This window comes from Mytilus trossulus, chromosome 8 (assembly GCF_036588685.1).
Source record: "Mytilus trossulus isolate FHL-02 chromosome 8, PNRI_Mtr1.1.1.hap1, whole genome shotgun sequence".
Taxonomy (NCBI): Eukaryota; Metazoa; Mollusca; class Bivalvia; order Mytilida; family Mytilidae; genus Mytilus; species Mytilus trossulus.
The window spans coordinates 42,919,072-42,942,143 of record NC_086380.1 but is presented as its reverse complement, the minus strand read 5'-3'; the positions used below and the strand labels follow the sequence as shown (position 1 = coordinate 42,942,143).

Below are 23,072 nucleotides of genomic sequence, written 5' to 3'. Positions count from 1 at the left end.
AGTGCCATGGGAAATACAAAGGAACAACAAACTAGCTATATTAAACATGTTAAACAAAACACTGAAAACTAAAGACTGAGCTATAAACAGGAAAAGAACCGCATCAAAAACCGAGGTGCTATGAAAGTGCAAGCAGATCTTGCTCCGCATGTCACATCCATCATCTTATCCTATAAATTATTGATCATGAGTAATATCGTTATGTATTGGAAAAAATGTACAGCATTTTATTAATTTGCATAAATAAATCTTGTGCTTTATTCATTTGTTTAACAGTTCAATTATGAAATACATGTACAAGCTTTTGAAAGACCTAATTATTAGATTATATTATTTTTTAACTATTTAATTTTGTGTCTATTTTTAGCACAAATGGAACTCTGCTTAATCTGAAAGTGAAAATTTCAAAAGGAAATGTAAGTATTAACATATAATATACCAATGATAATATAATGGAATGTAAAACAAATAATCTCTATTAAACAATGACAATATAAACTATCACAATAAACATGTGTGTACCAGATATTGCTGTTTACCATCTTGGCAACAAGGGAAATGTTTACTGCAACTAGAATTGCAAGACTGGAACCCAGTAAAATGTATTGTATACCATGTATACTGTGGTGGTGTGGGTTAAATAACAACTGATTGCCATGTATGTTATTATGTTGTAAGAATAATTTATGAATTGGTGCAAACTAAAAGGAATGTACACTGCATAGAAATACACAGTGACCTAGGCCTGTTTCATTAGACTATTGTCATTAGGTTTTCTTTTTGTAGCTTATCTGCATTTGTACAAGACTCTTTGTTCAAAAGTTCAAAAATGTTTAAACTTAGCCATATCAAAGTCTTAATCAATAAACTAATATTTTTGGCATGTTAGAAGTGTTAAATATTAAAGTTGAATTATGCTATTTTCTTGTTTTACTATGATTACCTTTAATTCATTGGTTGTCATGTGCTTGCAGGACTAGTGTACTCTTTATTTGAAATTTAAAGTAGTTGATCTATTGATGCTCACTGTGTAAACCTTCTTTTATTTCAGAAGAAAGAATTACAGCATGGAGATGACTTTTATATTGTGTACAAAAAAGGTGAAGAAGAAAAAAGTAAGCTGGGTTTATATTTAGAACTTTTCATATAGTGTAGGTGCTTGTACATCACCCATGACCATATGGTATCATCGTTACTTTTAAATTCATCTGTGTCGTTTTCTGTCTCATTAGAACATACCATCTATACCCTTTCCTCATTCATTTTAATTAGATATATGAAGATGTGGTTTGAGTACTGATGAGACAACTCTCCATCAAAGTCACAATTTGTAAAAGTAAACCATTATAGGTCAAATTATGGTCTTCATCAAAGAGCTTGGATCACAACTAAACAGCAATCTATAACAGGGCCCCAAAAATGACTAGCGTAAAACCATTCAAAAGGGAAAACCAATGGTCTAATCAATATATAGATATAAAAAACAAGAAACAAGAAACACTTATCAATCATATCAATGCAACAAACAGAACTACTGAACATCAGACTCCTGATTTGAGACAAGTACAAACAAATGCAGTTGGTTTAAACCTTTAATGCATACATATATATATGTTCCTCATTAACAGCTATTTTGGAAAAGTGCAAAAATCCTGCATTTTCATGATTTCAGATTTAAAACAAACAAATGAAGAAAAAAAACCAAAACAAATCAAATAATTGTTGAGGGAAATTAGTGTAGTCTTTGTTTTAAATTTATATTTATCAATTCAGAGTTATAACTAAGAAAAAAACATTTAATGGGGGGTGGGGGGGGGGGGTCACAAGATTAAATATCTGCTGCAAAAGTCACTGATGCAAAATATGCAAAAATAAAATAAAATATTAAATAAAAATAAAATATTTTTCAAACAGTATAAAAAAAAAGAGGGAGGGTGGGAACATTTTTCAACCTTATCACTCTAAAGAATTCTAATGTAATGCCTAGGAAAAATAGTTCACTTTTAAAATAATAGGTGGAGTGAACACAAATCAAAATCAGTTAAGAAAGAATACCAAATGATTAGCCAAAAAGGGAGTAACTAGAACATATTTTGCATCATAATTACTAGATTTTTTTTGATTTTTTTTTTAACTCAAACCAAATGCTGTTTAACTGAGTAATGAATTAGGTAGAGTAGGGATCAACAGAAATTAATAGAGTTTGATGGTGTATTATTGTTTTTAAAATAATTTATTGATGACTTTTCAATTCAAATTCTTAAAGATAATTCAATTTTTTAACATTTGGTTGTTAGCCATGTATATCCAGCTAGCTTATACATGTACATGTTACATTAGTTATACATGTACTACAATAATTTTACAAAAAGGTTAAGTATGAATCTTAACCATTTAAAGTATGATTTTCTAACATAGAAATAAGAAACCATATCATAAAACCAGTTGAAGTATCATGCTCAACATTTTTTTGACATTTTAGATGTTGGTTTTGTGTATCAGAGCATGGCAGAGCTTGCTAAAGAAGATTCATCAGAAGCAGAACAAACCCAGGAATATGAAACTGATGCCAATATATTGGATGCTACTGTTGCAGGTAGGTTTGACACTTTTCTTTTGTTGAGGATAGTTTCAAAGCCTACGAATTTCCTTTTTGGCAAAAAATAAATGCTGGGTTAATGTCTCATTTAGTTTTTTCCAAATCTCCAGTTCCTAGAGTTATTTTCATGGTTTTATACAAAATTTCTGATTGCTCTAGCAGTTGTTTATCAAATAATAAGTAATAAAATGTTAGTTTACTACCTATTGACACAATTGCTTGGCATATAAATAAAGTTATGACTTACCCCCTGCTTTGTATAGAGGGTTTATGGTTGTGGACATTTGTTTATTCTAAGCAAGTTAGTGAATTTAAATGTTATTTTAGAAAAGATTCAGACAAACTGGCATTTTGATTTTCTGTTTAATATTTTTAAATACTGATTTTGCATGTACTAAAGCAAAACTTATCCCTTTCTGTACATACAAATAGTGCATTAGGAGTGTTTAGCTTCTTTTTATTGTGTAGAATAACAAACTTTCTGTATTACATGTATGTCTTTTTGTATATTTTAACAGATGTTGATGTTAACTTCCTGGACGATACTGAAGAAGATACCAGTAAAAAAAGGACAAAGGTATGTCCGGATGATAGTTTTGATGCAATTTTCAAAATACAGTATCACCAATCCATATAAAAACAAACATGTGGTATGATTGCCATTTAAATGAGACAACTCTCCACAAGAGACATAAACACACAGAAATTAACACCTATAGGTCACCATGTAGTATTCAACAATGAGCAAAGCCCATACTACATAGTCAGCTATAAATTAATGAAAGAAAAACAAATATGTAACACAGCAACAAAGGACAATCACTGAATTACAAGCTCCTGGAAAAAGGACATACATACTGTGATGGGGTTTGACAGCAAATACTGACAAATTTTGTATTAACATGCTTGGTTATAAGTCAAGGAAATCTCAAATGTTGAAAAAACACCATTACACTTGAAAGTTCTATTAAACAATAGCTATTTGATTACAAAGAGACACTTATTAGTTATTATATCTGGTCACTTAAGATCACAATCAATTTGATTATTCAAATTTATATGTTATGTAGAACAGCAATTTAGAAAGGCTTTGGAGAGAAATGGAACTAAAACAATTAGTTTAGAATCCATCAAAAAGTAGATATACAATCATTGAAAAGTTATGTGGCAAATGACTTTTGGAAGTTCAAATGTAAAGTGGAATGATAAAATCAACTACTGTAAATATTTTACCAACAAGATGACCAGTATTAAGTTTTTTGTGATACATATGCATTTGATATTTTTTACTTACATTTCTGAAGAACTGCAAATATTTTTTAAAGGGTCCAGTTGAAGTCCATCTCAGGATTTGCTTGCTGTGTTGAAGACCCATTTGTGCACTTGAGGTGTTTTCTGCTCTTTTATCTGATTGTTGTCTCTCTGACAAATTTCCTGTTTCCATTCTCAATTTTTTGTAAAACTTAATAAATTAATAAATATAAATGGCATATTTTTTTATAGTGTCTATTTGATTTATTCACAACTTTTAGGAACCTGGACATGTATTGTGGAAGACTTTATGTTAAGGATTTTTTTGTCATATTTGTTGTTGGGTTGCTAGCTAATTGATGAATATCCTAAAGCACCTTTTATTTTATTTTAAAACTATACATTCTTGCCATTTTGCTAAAAATGAAAAATGTTATGTTTTTTTTTCATCCTTCTGTTTATAAAACATTTGGACTAGCATGCTATTGGCAATCATCAGTGAATCAATTAGAACTCAGTGTATATTTATAGTGCAAATATATGAAGTTAAAAAAACGTTTTTTTAAACTTAAAAGAACTTAATTCAATAAGTAGGATATGATTGTTAAAATTGTATATTTTATAGAAAGATGAAGATACAGATGACAGTGAACCTGTGAAAAAAATGAGGAAAACTTCAGAGGAAAGTAAAACAGAGAAAAGTTCTTGTAAAACTACAGAAGTGTCATCTGGTGAGAACAAAAAGAAAAGTAAAGAGGAGATAAGCAAGGAAGAAGCCTCCAAAATGAAGAGTGGGACAGTTACCACCTCTGCAGCAGTACCTGATGTTGATGAGATAGAAGAGACATTAATGTGTAGTATTTGTCAGGAAATTATGTATTACTGTATCAGGTGAGAAACTGTTTTGTAAGATATTCTATGTAGAATTTTATTCAACAAATGTGTAGGCCAGTGATGTCTTTTTGCTATTTGATTTATGAACCACATGTGAGGTTCATGACTGGAACTAATTCATGAACTTGTTTCAGTTAATGATATCATTTTATACTGCATATTCAAAAGTAATGCATGTGTTCAAAAATAAACAATCACTTACAACCAGATGAAATAGTGCAATTTAAAACAGTACTATTAGAGAGCACTAGTACTGCTCTCATAAACAAAAATACTTGTTTTTCATTTGAAGAGTTTGATATAAAAAAAGTGTGAATATTATGATAAATAAATTATGGAAAAAGTATCATACCAATAAATATCTATGAACTTATTTGTGAAATATAACATTGAATGTTAGATATGAAGGAAGCCCTGGATAAAACAATCATTAATTTTCTTTTCAGCTTACAACCTTGTATGCATTCCTATTGTGCTGGATGTTACTCTGACTGGATGCAAAAATCTAATGAATGTCCTACAGTAAGTTTTTATAGGATAGATACATAAAATAATAACTTTTATTAAGAGTTGGCATGGTATACAGAACAGTATGTACTATAACAGTCGGAAACCAGGTTGAAATAGAACAAAAGAATCGAAGCTCTTTATTAGAGAAGGCAATAAATGTTACTGTATTGTTTATAACTATAGTGACAAAATTTTTAAAAGTTAATAGAAACAAACAAAACTGCAATTTTCTTCTCAATAACGAGGTATTTTATTTTTAAAAACACCATTTGCATAAGTTTTCAATTTTTCTAGTACATAATTAAGCAGTACAATAAGTTATCAAGTCGTCAACATGGGTATCTTTCAAGTTGGATGACGAAAATGCATAATCTCCGATTTTTTTGAAAAAATTACCACTGACAGAAAACATATCAATCTATTAGTTCAGAATTTTCGTGTCTGCCCTTCCATTATGTGACTGAAGAGAAAAATCCAAAAAATAGGTAACAATTGTATCGAAAAGAGAAAATCGAGTGCACCTTTTTATGTTAGGGCGTGTTTGAGTTGAGTATTTTGTCTTGGTATCGTACAAAGTAAGAATATTTCATACATCATCTCGCTTCAGATTCTATCATTTTTATATATTAAAGCTACAGGTTGACTTAATAACACAAAAAAATAACAGTACTAAAAGATGAAATATATGGGTCAAGTGAAATACCTATCTATTGAGTCACAAATACAGAGAAGGTGTGTTCAAATAGCTATATTTTCACTGAAAGTACTTGACGACAGTCTTACAAGTCGGATGATGAAAATGCATATCTTCGAAAAATTCTAATTTTTTGTGTGTGATAACTATGGTTTATAGTCTTCAACCACTAAAAAAAAACTAGTCTGCCCTTCCACGAAATATTTAGTTAGAATTTTTTTTGTTTATGATTTTTCGAAAAATTCCACCTGACAACCGATCAGACAATAGTTTTTAGTTGAATCAATGCAGACAAGATCATTAACTGATGCTCATTAGCTAGCTGATACATTTGTCTTTTAAAATATAACTGACATATAAGGATCGTATTGGTGCAATGTGGATAAATTAATCGGTTTCCAAGAGCAAAATTGGTAGCGCATCATCCCTACAATGGCTTCCATTTCTACGATTTGGGAAAATGAACTGGCGTAATGGGGAGATAATTTTGACGAAGTAGGATCCTGACTGTATAAGCTATACTGAGCTTTTAACAGAGATTGATATTTTCTATTAAATTTGAAAAAAGAGAAGATCAACATAAGATTGAATCTAAAAAACATCTTTTTTCAAAAGTATAAACATATTATCCAATTTATTTATTTCAATTGTTGCTTAATATTCATATAAAGCTGTCTGCATGAATAATATTGAAATGTTCTGTTGGTTTTTTTTTAATACAGTAGAAACAGTCAAATATTTCATTTCTTCTCTTTTAAGAAAACCAAACAAAGTTTAGACTAGAATAACATATTTCATAAAGTTAAACTGCATTTTTAAAGTACTATATTCATAATCCAAATATAAACATTTAATCAGATCTCATTGATGTTTTACCTTACCATTACAATGCATAAGAACTGTTTCAAAAATATAGATATAAAAGTTTTTTTTAATAATTTGAAAGTAAATCCATTATTTTTTTCTAACAGAACTAAAATTTAGTTGGAGTTATTGCCCTTTAGTCATAGAACAAACTGTACAAATTAACACTTTATATTTGTATAAGTATTCTTTCAGTAAAGCATTGTTGATTATTCTTAAATGCGTCATGTTAACACCTTAGAGCAAGGCTAATACTTGCTGTAACTCTGACTGTTTTAAATGACAGTTTGTCTGTTGATAAGCAGTATGAAAATTGGCTCCTGATGATTTGTTTTTTTGAGCAATTTATTCTAAACTTTTGATCAAAAGTCCTGATTTTTTAGGGGTAGGTGGATTTCAATTTTCCAGTTTGTTGTTAGTATAGATAACATTCATAGATTACACAGAGGAAAATCTAAGATCAAAAGAAAGTATTATTGCTAGCAGTTGTTGTTTTTCTCCCCAGTTGCTGCATGCAATTATTTTATCCTGATACTTAAATGGCATCAACTAATTAATTTAATTTCACCAGACCACTTTTAAATAAAATTTGCTATTTATGATTTTAGTGTCGTATGAAAGTAAAAAGAATCAACAAAAACCATATTGTAAACAACTTGATAGAAGCTTATCTGAAAGAACATCCAGGTTTGTGTATTGCAATATATACTGAGGATTTAATCACCTCCATTGGTACCATTTTTTGTGGATTGAGTAAAATTTGTTTTTTCATGAATATTAAATTTCATGGTTTTGCCAAAGTATTTATGTAATTTAGATTTTCAAACTTAATTGTTTTATGAATGTATTTTGATAGTATTAAAATACATAAAGCAGTTAACATATGTACCTATCATATTTAGCTGCTAAAAAGAGGAAATGATCAAAAAGATGTTTTTGAGCTACATAAATCTTATTGGATAAAAGATCTAGATATTTGTTGCTTTAAAACTAGTTTTTTTATTTGCTTTGTCATAAATTTTCCCCCTTTCTTGAAAACTTGTGAGTTTAAGATCAGTTATGTGACTTGAAAAGTATATCATGTATGTATGGGAGTAGTTTTCCTCTCATGGAAATTTTAGTTATTTCATTGAAGATTGGTCACTTTTATTTTCACATAGTTGTTGATATATGACCAACAGATTTTTTTTGAAAAGGGCAAAGGACTTGTTAAATGGGGCTCAGACCATTTACTTTGATTTTCATAATAAACCTTGTTTTAAGTATGCAATTGTTTTGTTTTTATTATAGAGAAGAAGAGGCCGGAAGAAGACTTGAAAGCCCTTGATGCAAAGAACAAAATAACCAAAGATATGGTAACTTTTTATTTTTTACTCTGGCTTGATAACTTGATAAATGGAAAAACAAATTGAACTAATAGCTTAATTCAACTTTTAATTATACATTTGAAATTTTGTTACTTTATTCTTTAAAAATACAAATCTTTGAATATGCTGTAAATTTTTGAATAGCAAATAATGGAGAAGATTGAGTATCACAGTACAAAAAAACTCAAACTTTATATTTTAAAAGCATTAAATTATGCAGAAATTCCTGTCAAAATTTCATTAATGAATCTGCATTTTTGTTCATTGTTCAGTAAAAGCATTAATAGATGCACCCGATGATTTCTGAATTTGCAGTAATACATTATGACAACCATTAGATGAAATTTGCTGGTTAGGATGAATACATTTACAAATTGTTTCACTAATTTTAGATGACCCCTACAGCTAAAGAGGGCTATGACCCAGATAATGAGGAGGAAGAGGAGGACTATACTGATTCTGATGCTGAGGATGATGAGGAAAGGTAGGTTTACTTGAATGGTCAAAATATTACATTGTTCAATTCAGTTGTGGATACTAATGCTATCTTTTTTTTTACTTGGTTAAAATTGTTTTATCAGGTCAAGATCTTTCAGTCCTGAAATTTACAGATGAATCAGACAACCCGTTGCTGGGTTGCTGCCCCTGAATTGGTAATTATAAGGAAATTTTGCTGTTTTTGGATATTATCTTGAATATTAAAATAGATAGAGATAAACTGTAAACAGCAATAAAACAGCAAAGTAAGAAGTACAAATAAGTCAACATGACACAAAAAGAAATATTTCATACTTCTACACAGAATAATTAGGTATATTCAAGTATTTGCACTGATTGTGCAGGAAATATTTCATAGTTGAATTAAAACAAACATGTCCTCTCTAAAATTAAATTAATGAACCTCTGTGGATTCACTAATAATCGTGGAATACTAATACTGTGAATTGTCAGTGTAGAGGAAAATCATAGAATCTGAACAAAATACAACCTTTCATTCATTTTAGGAGAAAAAATGGTGAAACTATAAAATTATGTACCCTTAAAATATTTTTTTTCGCAATCAACCACAAATTGATACCACTGTTAATTATAATCTGTACAATGTTTGGCTGGAAATATATTATAAAGAAGGTTAACGTTGATACCTAAATATTTAAAGATTTGACCACAAGAATCTGTTAGATATACAATTCTAAATTTGAATTGTACTATTTCCAAATGTATCCTACTTTATAATTTAAGGTAGTACCCACACCTTCACTAAAATTAGTTTTGCTAGTTTAATTTTCATACAATTTTTGACAAAGTATTTACTTTGACCCTTTGGCAAAGATGTAAAAATTTCCAAAAATTTGAACCAACCATTTTATCAGAAATATTACACTGGTTATATAGCAGTTTGACAAACACTAGTTTTGATTATTGATGAGCTTAATATTCCCCAACAAAACATAATTAAAACGTTTAACTAATTTTACAGAGTTATCTCCCTGTAGTGTTAGGTACCATCTGAAAATTAAAGGTATGGTTATTTTGAGTGTTACAGCAATTACTTTTTTGTGCATATGTAACAGATTTGTATAAAATTTGCTTCCAATCCATATAACTCACAGAAAAAAATATTATGTGATGTGCAATGCTCCAGTATATTTTTTTCCTTTAACTATTCTTATAATTAATATTGTCTGACATTAAGATTGATTTTTCTGTTGCAGAACAGTTCAACCTGCTGTAGGGTTCAACCCACCTGTATTTCAACCTGCACAACCCATGCTTTTTGGAATTGGTACTCCATTTTTTGGAGCAAGGTATAATTATTTTTCAGTTTACAACAGAAAACTATTTTTTTCCCTTGATATTAAAGAATTTTATGATGTCATTGATCACTGCATGCTTAGAATAATATTAATTTGAAATCAAGCTTTCATCAAGCTAAAAATATTTTTTCTCTGAAAGGTTGTTGGTGTAATGCAGCCATATGCATGTTAAGGGCATACGATACAGTTTTGATCCTGTATTTACAGTTTGATGAAAATTTCCATATAGGCTATTTTTTGCCTGATTAAATCAAATATGTTAGAAAAAATATACCTCCATGTGCTACTTTTTGAGTTAAAAGAGGTCGAAACTTTGTATATTTGCTCAAAATTCAGATTTGTATTTTTGCTTTTGAAAAGAAAGACAACTTTTTTGTTTTAAAAGATAAACACAAATTGTTTTTTGTTAAATAATTTGTAATTTCTGTTTTTTATCAGTGTCCTTAAAATTTATGCAATTTCAGAAATAACTCATATTTATCAAATGGTCATGAATTGAGAAAAAAACATCATTTTTTGCTGTAAATTTATCAAGATTAAAAAAATTGCACTATTTACAGTTTTATAAAAATTGGTCCACATAATCTCCCCTGAAAATGAAACAAAATATCGTTTTAAAAAATAGGGGTCCATGCATTTGTTTTCAAATTAAATCAGTTTGAATGATAAAAATCAGTCGAAAAATGCATCTTTTCCCGATATGTCACAGTTTGACGTTGCAAACATAACATTTTACGTTAGAAACGTCATTACCTCCCCTGTAACTGGATCGTATGCCCTTAAAGTCAAGAGCTTCCCTTAAGGGAAAACTTTGTATATGCAGCTTAAAGCTTGTTCTCAAGAATGAATATATGATCCCTAGTAGCGATGGATGTTTTCTACCTTTTATTTTTAACACTGTCAATTTGTTTAAGTTATTCATTTAAGTTTTCTGCTTTGAGGGTGTGGGTTTATTTTATTGGCTGACAAGCATTTCAAAACCCCTTCATTAAAAAAATATAAACATTGAAAAAAAAATCTCATTAAAAATTATATCATGCGGATTTAAAAAAGCGGGTAAAATTGAAAAGCAATGCATATATGTATGTTTTACATTAAAATGTCAATTAACTATAAGAATATTTTAAGGAAACTGTTTGTATTATGATATGCTACCTTTGATTTTATGTTTGAAACTGATTTTGCATCTTTAAATTTGTTTTTCAGACCAGCAGCCACAAAATGTCGCCAGTGTCCGGGTTATGTTGCTCCACCCATTGCTCCACCAACAGGCATATTTCAGACAGGTGTGAAATTTTAGTTTCCCCATCTTTTCACTTCTTCAATTTTGCCGAAACAGGAATTAACAAAATATTGGACAGTACAATAAACACACCAACCTCAACACCATTTTCTTTAAGATAAGAAATACTAGCATGCACAAAAATTCAAACATGGTGAACAAAACTTGTTCCAGAGAAAGAACACATCATAGTTTTTTTATAGAAATTTTGTCATGTATATTCATCTTTGATTTTGGAGCTCTGTAATGTTATATAATTTTGCAATGTTTGATTTGCATTTTGATTCTGGTAAAATTATATTTATGCACAAATTTAAGTTTGGTATATAGATACCAATTTTGGAAGATAACATGTTCTTGAGAAAGAACATGTTATAACATTTTGTTTTGTTTTTGAAATGTTGTCCTGTTTATACATGTTATATTAGCAAGGCATCATTGTTTATGGACTACTGTAATGTTCAATTCTGCAATGTATGATTTGCTTATAGATTCTGGTCAAATTATGCACAAAATTTAAGCAAGGTATTTAAAAAATAAAATTTAACAGCTAAAATATCTGGCAAAAAAGGGGGCACAAAACTTCAACACAATTTTTCTCTGCACCTTCTGTCTTAACTAGATAGACAGGCCACATGATAATGCAATGTAAGAATGGATATAAAACAGTATAGCTCTCATCAAAATTCCTAGAACAAAGAAAACTTGTATTATAAGTTAATATGGAGGTAGATCATTGTACCTTGATCTCGACTACATAGATGTCTTTACTTTCATCAATAGTGGACACATCACTTTAAGCAATAAATTATGCATCATACCACAAGTTGTATACAGGCAATTTTTGTTGTTATATGAAAGATTATTATCATCTGTTTTGAGTTTCAGATTTATAAAAGAAGATGTGGTGTGATTGCCAATGAAACAACTATTCACGAGAGACCAAATGACACAGAAATTAACATCTGTACTGCAGTCTCCAAGCTTAACCACAAGTCCTACAGCATTGGCTTGTTAAACTGCTTTTGGGCTTGTAAACTCTTTTCTACAAGTCAACAGAATCCAACTTCGATTTCCAAAAAAGTAGCCTCTGCCTTTTGGACTCAAAAGTTAAGACTGAAGGCTGTTAGTATAGGCCACTGTACAGCCTTAAACAATCAGCAAATCCAAACCACATAGCCAGCTATAAGAGAGTTTGTTTCAATAAATCACTGGTTGTGGGTAGAAATCACCATGGATCTTACAAAATTAAATTCTATTATTTCAGCTATAAATGCTGTAGGCACTGCTTTAGGATTGAATCAGGAAGGTAACCAGATTACAGGCACAGCCAATGAAAAGAAGGAGGAAGAGGAGTCGGAAGCTACCCAATCTCTTGGTGATGGGGTCGGACCTTCTACCTCTGGTAAGAAAAATAGAAAATAAAGGATATTTTACAGCTTTACATAGGAATATTCCATTAAAATGGATGTGGGTGTGACTCCACAAGTCCCTGTACAATAAGTGTGATTCTTTTAATTAATTTTAAACTCATCAAATTGATACATCCTGGATCTTTCAATCGACTTGAAGTCCAGAGGAAAGGGGTAATTGTGAAATAAGTTGGTTTAGAGTATTTTTATTTTATGATCATGTTAAATGAAAGATCTAAACCATTGGTAGTTAGCCTGAATCTCAGATATAATTTACAAACATGCTGCTGAACAGTTTTTCATTGAATTTTTTTATTGTATGAAAAGTTTAAATTTTGTGAAAGAAATAGAAAAAAACCAATTGCAGACAACTTTGAATATATATACCTTTGTTCATAAAGAGTTTGGGAATTTCAGTTTCATTCTTTACAAATGACAAAAATGACAATTTGTAAAAATGGCATTATTATAAATTAGAACAGCAGCTTTTCTCAAAGTCTCCAGCGAAAAATTTATAGACGCAGTAAGTGTTCTGTTATAGTAAAAGTAAGATTCTCAATTGTAGATGGCAAAACAAACAAAATGGCTGACCCAGACCTAAAAGATGAGAAGACTATGCCAGAAGCTCCACCCTATAACTGCCTACCTGTTCAGAATCATGTTTTATGTCAGTGTTGTCTACAACCCATGCCAGATAGAAGGGCAGAGGCAATAAACCCTGCTAATAATATACCACCCCTGCAATGTGAGTATTTTGTATCTATCGCTATGTAGATTAAAGTCTATGTAAGGTATACTGTATATTTAGAAATTATTGTGATTTTGTCATTGCAGACTAAAATGCTATTTTAATTTTTGCGATATTGAGAAAAATTGTAAGAAATTACTCTTAATTAGGATAAAATGGCTTACATTTACAAATATGTACAAAAAATATTTGTTTAATTCATATAAAAAATTTCAACTGGGATTTTAAATTATTGCTATAATTATAACCTTGTCACATTTTTCGCAATAGTTTCTGAATTACAGTACACATATATATATATGCATGCTCATGGAAATGACTAAAAAAATCTTTCCTAACTATGTCAGTTTATCATCAGGACAGCAAGACTGATTCCCTGTCCTGTGTGACTTTATAACAGTATGGTATGAGGCAACTATCCATTAAGGGTTCAAAAGAAATGGATGTTAACAATTAAAGGCTAACATATACAGCCTTCAGAAAGGAAAAAACAACATGCCTTAATTATTGTCAGCTATAAAAAAAAATGACATGAAAAATGAGAAACATTTCTAACAACTTGAAGATTGAAACATTTTGTTTAATTTGATTTCATGTATCAAGAAGGAAAAAAGAAGGAGATTTGCTATATGTATAGAATAAAGGAAAATATATGCCGTTACTAACTAAACAATAGCGCCTGATGATAATAAGCCTGACCGGTTTCTAGAGCTTTGCTATATGTTTATCATTGTTACAACAATTGAACAACACAGATAACTTGAAAATATATTAAATGTAGTCAAAAAGTGTCACTATATTTACAGGTCAGATTTGTTATAGAAATTATTGCCATGCCTACTGGGGATGCACCAAGAATGAATGTACAGGTTGTATTGGAAAGTTTAAAGGTAAATAAAAGACAATAAATTGGGTAAATATATTGATTTACCAGGTACTAAGATTATTAACATTAAAGATGCAGTTTTTTACTTTACAATATTTAAATTTTTTAAAAGTTCACAATTGAACATCCGATAAGTATGAATTAAGATTTATAAACATTTGGTTCATTTATTTTGAGTGGATACAAAGAGTGGATACAAATATTTCGTGGCAAAAGGGAAATTCATATCTTCATAGATGTTGTCTAAGCCTGCAATACAAGCCTATAAAAAAATATACTTAGTTGAATATTTAAATTTAAATTTCATGTTTATACCACATAATCCAAGAAAATTGGTATCTCAAAAATGATAATAATTCCACAATATGCTTTAATATCTAGCAATTATCAGAAAGATGTGATTCATAATACATCTCATAGATATAAAAATTATCAATGAGGATAGCAAACGTATATATATAAGTATAAGGAAGCTCATATAATGAATAATGGTTTTATTGTAGATTTAAATTTTGGAAAGAAATGCTTGAATAACCTCATATTAGAAAATGTCTATGAGTCAGAGATATTTAAGGTAAGACTTAAGCTTGTATTATAACTTAGATAAAAACTGTTGAAAGTTAGAATTAAACCATAATTTGGAGAATATAATCATGATAATTAAGACAAAACTTTGTTAGATACTTGGAAAAAACAGCACTATAAACTCAGAAATTATTGGAAGGTTTAAATTTTGTCAATATAACAACTGGATGATAATTGCAAGAATAAGAACTCGCATTGTGATATTTGGTACAACCTTACTCGAATTTAAAATACTGAACCTATATTTCCATCAAACTTTGAGTGAATATTCCTTAAGGTATATATTGGAGTAAGTTTGTTATAATTAAAAAATCCAGTTAGTCAACAAAAATGTCCTACATGTAACTGCTTATATAGAAAAAAGGGAAACAGGTATTTATAGTCTTGTATCTTGAAAACCAAAACCTGACTAGAGCACAAATACTTAAAGACAGGAAATTATTTGATTCTGGAATAATTTTGAATTCTGGAAAATTGATTAGAATTTTTTTGATGAAAACTTAACCAACTAAAAAGGATTAGCCATGCACGCATGGCTAAGGTTAATTTTTCTTTCACTATCATTTCAGTATGAACTCCTTAGCCATGTGTGCATGGCTAACCCTATTTAGTTGAGTTAGTTTTCATAGTAAATTTCTCATCAATTTTCCAGAATTCAAAATTATTCCAGATTTAAATAATTCCTTGTTTAAAATGTCATAATCTACATATTACCTCTATATATTCATTATAAGTATCAGAAACTGAAAGAAGTAATTGGACTTCTAAAAGAACAGTTTTTTTTATCAACTATGGACTCATTTTTGTCATGAAATTTTGTCTATAATCATGATAATTTTGGATTGTGGCAATTGTTGAAGAAGCATCAAGATCCAAGGGAGTGACTTGGTCTCATTCAGTCTATTTTAACAAAATTTTTGGAAGAATTTTTTTTCGAAAGCTTTATACTGAACTTTGTATATAGTTGAAAAGGTTTTAAATCCATTATATAATTATTTGAAATAAATAAAAAAAAGTTTTAAATGGATTTCTATTTTTGATTGTTTCTTGATATAATGAAGAGTTACAGCCAACTTCAATGATTGTGTAGCTAAAGGTAACATCTTTGGTTAGCTTGCTTGCTAGTGAAGTCATTGTTATGTTTGGTAAACTACCCTTCTTTAAGAGTAGACTAGTCTTGACTGATAATCAATTCATCGGTTGGTAGGACTAGGCTACTTCGAAAGGAGGGTAGTATACCTTAACTTATAATGACTACGGTTCAGCTAGCAAGCAAGTAACAAAAGATATAATCTTTAGCTACACATTAATAATAATATCTTTTTCAATGCCTTTCTTTAGAATTATGTAGAAGCTAATGGTATGTCAGTGAAGCAAGTTTTAAGAGAATCCCTAGTGAAGTTAGACACTGGACAATACACTTGTCCTGGTAAGTTTTGGATTAAGAAAATGACAATGGAGAATTTGTCAAAGAGACAACAACATGACCATAGAACAAACAACAGCAGAATGTCACCAATAGGTTTTCAATGCTTCAATGCAGCAAGAAATTTCTGCACCCAGAAGTGTCCTTCAGCTGGCCCCTAAACAAATATATATACTAGTTCAGTGATAATGGACGTCCTACTAAACTCCAAATTAAACACAAGAAACTAAAATTAAAAATAATACAAGACTAAAAACAGCCAGGGGCTCCTGACTTGGGACATGCGCAAAATGCGGCCGGGTTAAACATGTTGGATGTTGGATTGTAATACATACAAGATAGCAAGATTCTTATACTGTATATATTTGTGTTAGGTCTATAACCAGACAGCATCTAAGAAAGGGCAATCATATCTTTAACAATGATTTGACGTGTTTGCATTAGGATCAATTAATTTTAAATGCCTATTGCAAATATACTGAAAATTAGGCTCACAAAACATTTCCTTATACGTACATATGGCATTATTTACAATAAATAAACCATTTTTATTATATCCCCGCTTTAAAAAAGGGGGGGTATACTGTTTTACCTCTGTCTGTCCATCAGTCTGTCTGTTTGTCCGTCCGTCCCATGAATATTTTTCGTCGCATTTTTCTCAGTAACTACAATACAAGGATTTCTGAAATTTGGTTTCAGGGTTTATCTAAGTCAGCTATACCGTGTGATGCCTTTTCAGATTGATCACTTGACAACTTCCTGTTTACCGAACACTTGTATGATTTTACACATGATAGCCAAGTTGAAAATTTTCGTCACATTTTTCTCAGGAACTACAATACAAGGATTTCTGAAATTTGGTTTCAGGATTTATATAAGTCAGCTATATGGTGTGATGCGTTTTCAGATTCATCACTCGACAACTTCCTGTTTACCGAACACTTGTATGATTTTACACATGATAGCCAAGTTGAAAATTTTCGTCACATTTTTCTCAGGAACTACAATACAAGGATTTCTGAAATTTGGTTTCAGGATTTTATAAGTCAGCTTTACCGTGTGATGCGTTTTCAGATTCATCACTTGACAACTTCCTGTTTACCGAGCACTAGCATATTTTTACACTATTAATATTATCCACTTGTGGAGGGGGTATCATCAGTGAGCAGTAGCTCGCAGTTTCACTTGTTTTGATATGCGTCAAATGAAACTATTTTAACCATGCTTTAATTTGATATAACAGATTAAAAACAGAAAAAAAATTAGCTGCATTCATTATATAGAATAAGATACATGTAAGAGTTGGAAGCTCAATATATTGTCCAACAAAACTGGAAAGGACACACACTTTACTTTATCGTATACAATTATACATATACACTGTATATGTCAAGCGAAACATATTTTGTCATAAACTTTTGATTGATTTAAATTGAACTGTAAATGTTGAAAATTCTGAGAAATGACTTCACTCTAAAGCACTGCTTTTATGTTTAATATGAAGTTATAGAGCTGAATTTTTATTTTGAAGATCAGTCAAGATTTGCGATAAATTCCAACACTGCCTTATGCTATACCTGTGGGCTGAGAAACTTTAAAGAACTTGCATACCAGTACAGGAAAGATATTCCAAGAGACGACCTTCCTGGTATGTAAGAAATAAACAAATATTTTATTATGCTTGCAAACAGCCTTGGTTGTCTCGCAATAGCATGCTTATTTGGAATGCAGTAGATTAAAAGTTTGTTTTAGCAAAAGACTTAAAATTATGTAAGTGAAATTAAAAAAATCTATTTTTCAAAGAGGCTAAAAATATTGATTGTTTAGGGAACTCCTTTTCAAGATATTAAATGTTAAGAAAATGGCAGGCAAAGGCTATCTTGGACTTTTACCTTATATTTGCATTTGGGTCTCAATTTGAAAGAAAAGAAATCCAAAATCTGCTAAAATTTTGGCAAATTATCTTCTGTGAGCTATTGAAGTCTTATATGAAAAGAAAAAAGGGGTGTTATGGGGCAAGTTATTTGAACCTGTCTTTTAGGGGGGAAAAAACCAAAAGAGCTCAAACATTTACTTTTCCAACAAGCATGCCATATCTAGTAGTAAGATCAGAAACTGGTTGGCTCAGATAATTGTGTCTTGGTAGGGTGATATGTCTTCTGACTGTTTCTTTTTAAGCTAGAATCCAACTGAAATATCCATCTTATATTGAAGGTCGAAAACATGCTAGGTTATCATTTGTCAAATCACAATAACATGTTGTCATCCTAAATATACATGTTATATTTGCTGCTGGGTGTTAAACAGCCATCAACTAATCAAGCAATCATATTTTCTAAATACACTTTATTTAAGGAATGACTGTAATACTTTTTCTGTCTATGAAGAAATAACATAAAAAATTTGGTGCATACTGAAAAACGCGCTTTGTTTAATTTTTATACGACCGCAAAAATGGTGTGCACCACGTTTTTTATGTTATTTTGAATAGACAGAAAAAACATTACAGTCATTTCTTATAATTTAATTCTAAATTCCATTTTAAACCATAGAAAACCATGAAAAAACAATGATAACGACATGGTCACATGACTAAATTATATCTATGGGCTGATAACAAAATAACGTCAACCAATCAGAAGACACGTAACATTCAAAATTAAATTATCAATAAATAGATGGATCTATCACTCAATCATGATCAGTTGATGTATATGCCAAAAGAGTTTTTAATGGAATTGAATTAAACGCTTAGCCTCTTTTTATTTTGAAAATTTGTGAACATGATGCTGTTCTCCTCATATGAAAAGTTGATTTAATTACCCTTTTTGTAAGAGTTACTTCTGTATAAATTTATTTTTGAAAAAAGCATATTTTTACTTTATGAGGGTTTAACCTGACCTTTATATACAATGTTGGACTATTACTTGGAATCTGTTGGTGTTGTTTGTTGTCTAGTTCAGTATATGTTTTATAAGTGATTTAAAATCAATCAGTTAAGGTGGTACCTAACACTACAGGGAGATAACTCTGTAAAATCAGAAGAACGTTTTAATGACGTTGTGTTCATAAGGGAATATTAAAGCTTCTCGATGATCAAAATAAGTGTTTGTCAAACTGCTATATAACCAGTGTAATTTTTCTGATTAAACGGTTGGTTCAAATTTTTTGAATTTTTTACATTTTTGTCAAAGGGTCAAAGTAAATACTTTGTAAAAAATTTATGAAAATTAAACAAGCCACATTAATTTTAGTCAAAGTGTTAGGTACCTCCTTAATATCAATGAGTTTACTAGAATGAATAACACAATGTTTATTTACTGTATTCATTATTTCATTACAGAGGATGCTCAAAAGAGACAGGATTGTTACTGGGGTAAAAATTGCAGAACACAGAGAACAAGACCTCATCATGCAAAGTATGTGTGAAGCTTTAAATTAAGAATATGATCAAAATGGGCAGAATAGAAAAAGTTTTGGGAATCTTTTCACCAATCTCATAGTACAATAAGTTTTGATACACTCTTAATTATTCTGTCTTTAGTGATCAGGTGCCTGTAGTTCAGTGGTGGTCTTTGATTGCTGTCTGTCACATTTATGTTTTATTTATTGTTTGTCATAAAGAAAGCCATTTGTTATATCCCCGCTTTCAAAAAAGGGGGGTATACTGTTTTACCTCTGTCTGTCAGTCCGTCCGTCCGTCCGTCAGTCAGTCAGTCAGTCGGTCCGTCCCATGAAACTTTCGTCGCATTTTTCTCAGGAACTACAATACAAGGATTTCTGAAATTTGGTTTCAGGGTTTATCTAAGTCAGCTATACCGTGTGATGCGTTTTCAGATTGATCACTTGACAACTTCCTGTTTACCCAACACTTGTATAATTTTACACATGATAGCCAAGTTGAAAATTTTCGTCACATTTTTCTCAGGAACTACAATACAAGGATTTCTGTAATTTGGTTTTAGGATTTATATAAGTCAACTATACTGTGTGATGCATTTTCAGATTCATCACTCGACAACTTACTGTTTACCGAACACTTGCATATTTTTACACTATTTATATTATCCACTTGCGGCGGGGGTATCATCAGTGAGCAGTAGCTCGCAGTTTCACTTGTTTTTTCTTTGGTATTGTTTCACAATTTATCACGCCTTTTATTGGCTAGTTGTTAAAGGCTTTCTTTTTCTTATATTGGCTTAAATTTTCATCATTTGGACTCTGCTGGACAGGAAATTCCTATGCATATATACATCATTCTTATAATAAAATTTAACTGAAAAAAATGTTGATAGGTTTATATCTACACTAACCAATACTAAACTAGTACCACACTCAGAATATCTTTAATTTATCTCGATTTAAGACAAGTCATGCATATTCAGTAGATGAGTTTCAAGAACCCATAATCAACAGTTTTACATATATTTATAATAGTTGATATTTGAAGCTTAAAGGTATCACTCTAAAAAGTCTATTCTATTTTATAAGATAGTTCAGGAAATATTCATAATGACTATTGATTAAGCTCTTACTAAAATATGATTTCCATCTTTTCAGGAATTTCAGCCATATCTGTGATCAGATTAGAACTACATAGAACCAAGAAAACAGATGATGTCTTTGTTCAGGCTAAACCTATATAGAACCAAGAGGACCAAGAACCTAAAAGAAACCTGTGATAAAACAATGTAGCCATTCTATATTTGTGTCCAGAAACAGAAAATTTGTACAACATTACAGATTATAAATTAATGATAGCTTTTTTTGTTAAAGTATTAAGTTTTGTTACCAGTATTTATTCTTTTGTAAAAAAAAAAACACCAATAAAGGTTATATTCGTTAACCAGTGAGCATTTAGAACAAGACTAATGCCTATTTAGGATGTTTTTGTGTAGAAAATACTTGTATTTGAACTGAACCTTGGTTGAATAAAAACCTAGATGTACAGTCATAGGAGAGGCTGTGTACAATATTGTATTGGTAGTGAACTTCTGTGGTTAAAACATGCTGCCAACATTTTTTGTTTAATTTTTTGTTTTTTTAATTCAATATTTTTAAAAATACAATCTCTGTGTGTATTTGGTGATCTAGCATTATTACATGCATAGAAACATGGCTACAAAAAAATCAGATGGTCAGATAATAGATTTGTTAAATTTAAAACTTTTAATTCACGCACTATATTGGTGTTGCCAAAATTAAGAAATGCAATTATTTCTTTTTGCAAAACCTATCCTGTCACAATTTTGACAATGATAATTAATATGCAAAATTCGTGGGTTGTGTTACCTTCTTTTTCTTTAAGTGGAATTACAACTAGATAGGTTTTGGAAATGTGAAAACTGGTATTTTAAATGGTGCATTATTTTCTGAACTCACAATTAATTACCTCTCAACTTTGTCCATTGATCCCACTAGGTACCATTAATGTTTTATTGGAACAGCATTTACTATAAAAAAAAAATACTATATTGATAAATTCATGAATTTTAATTGTGAAAAAGATTTCCATTTTTTTAGCAATTGTTACATTTTTCTGTTTGTTAAATATGTTTCGTTATGTTTTATGAGGTATATTGTTTCCACTAATATGACATTTTTTGTTTGTTTTCAGAATGAAAAATGTTCAGACAGTTTAATGTTTGTTAGATTTTTTTTTACTTGTTGAAGAAAACATTATAATTAATATTGATGAAAATTATAGAATGTTCAGATTTTTTCTGATAATAAAGAAATGATTTTCACATTGTTTATAACCCTTTGTTGACCATTAAAATACTTTTTGTATGTCTGATAACCATATACCCATATCTTACATCTGGTTAACTTACCTGTTGTTCAATAGAGCCATTCTAGTGGACCTATAGTCGCTGTCACGTAAAATTGGCACCCTGTTTTTTGTCAAAATTTTATTAAATATCGACTGCTTTTACTAAGATTATGTTTTTCAATTAGTGGAAGAAAAATCCTGTCCAAATATTCACTATTGTCCTACCTTTTATTGTGTTTTGCTGTATAATCCTGACCTTCACATAATCCAAGATTATTTTGTATGGTGGAATCCGCCATTATTATTACCGAAAGTGTTGCTGTGTAGTTCCACATGCTCTCCATTTTCTTGTGTCTCTCGGAGCTTTTCATAATTTTTATGTAAAAAGTGCGTGAAATTGTATCATCAATGACAATGATATTACCAAAGAGTAACGAATGTTATGGCATAAGGGATCCTCATAGAAACCAAGATGACAGTTTTACAATGTAGATAATCTTGAAAAATGTGAAGGTAAGGATTGTACAGTGCAAACACAATAAAAGGTAGGACAGTAGTGGATATTTGGAAAGGATTTTATTTCCGCTAAGTGAAAAACACCATCTTGCGTAAACTCGGCTGATAATTATTTTTTTTTTGAGAAAAAACATGATGCCAATTTTATGTGATGGCGACAATAGTTAGATTGTAGGACACTGCAAAAAGTTCTGTGCAACAGGTAGCATGACAAATAGGAAAAAAAGCACTGTTTTTATGTCCCATTTATAGGTATTATTTTTTCTGGTCTGTGCGTCTGTTCATATGTTCCTTTGTCTGTCTGTCTGCTTCAGGCTTAAGTTTTAGGTAGTTTTTTTATGAAGTCGAGGTCCAATCAACTTGAAACGTAGTAAACATGCTCCAAATAATATGATCTTTCTAATTTGAATGCCCAACTAGAGATTGTACCCAATTTCATGGTCCACTG

At 30.2% G+C, this 23,072-nt stretch overlaps 1 protein-coding gene across 1 annotated transcript in view; it reads left to right on the top strand.

Annotated features, from left to right (window-relative positions):
• The window catches only part of LOC134727686 (E3 ubiquitin-protein ligase CHFR-like), a 30,200-nt gene extending 8,014 nt beyond the window's left edge, over positions 1-22,186 (top strand). Inside the window, exons 3-21 of the mRNA XM_063592068.1 lie at positions 368-416; positions 1,052-1,115; positions 2,483-2,596; positions 3,118-3,176; positions 4,476-4,741; positions 5,191-5,266; positions 7,421-7,499; positions 8,103-8,167; positions 8,572-8,663; positions 9,895-9,987; positions 11,203-11,282; positions 12,546-12,683; positions 13,256-13,435; positions 14,245-14,328; positions 14,828-14,898; positions 16,251-16,389; positions 17,867-17,983; positions 19,679-19,754; positions 20,896-22,186. Of these exons, the coding sequence (XP_063448138.1) occupies positions 368-416; positions 1,052-1,115; positions 2,483-2,596; positions 3,118-3,176; positions 4,476-4,741; positions 5,191-5,266; positions 7,421-7,499; positions 8,103-8,167; positions 8,572-8,663; positions 9,895-9,987; positions 11,203-11,282; positions 12,546-12,683; positions 13,256-13,435; positions 14,245-14,328; positions 14,828-14,898; positions 16,251-16,389; positions 17,867-17,983; positions 19,679-19,754; positions 20,896-20,935 (1,882 nt within the window). The 3' untranslated portion in view covers positions 20,936-22,186. The remainder of the gene's footprint in view (positions 1-367; positions 417-1,051; positions 1,116-2,482; positions 2,597-3,117; positions 3,177-4,475; positions 4,742-5,190; positions 5,267-7,420; positions 7,500-8,102; positions 8,168-8,571; positions 8,664-9,894; positions 9,988-11,202; positions 11,283-12,545; positions 12,684-13,255; positions 13,436-14,244; positions 14,329-14,827; positions 14,899-16,250; positions 16,390-17,866; positions 17,984-19,678; positions 19,755-20,895) is intronic.
• The last annotated feature ends 886 nt before the right edge of the window (positions 22,187-23,072 follow it).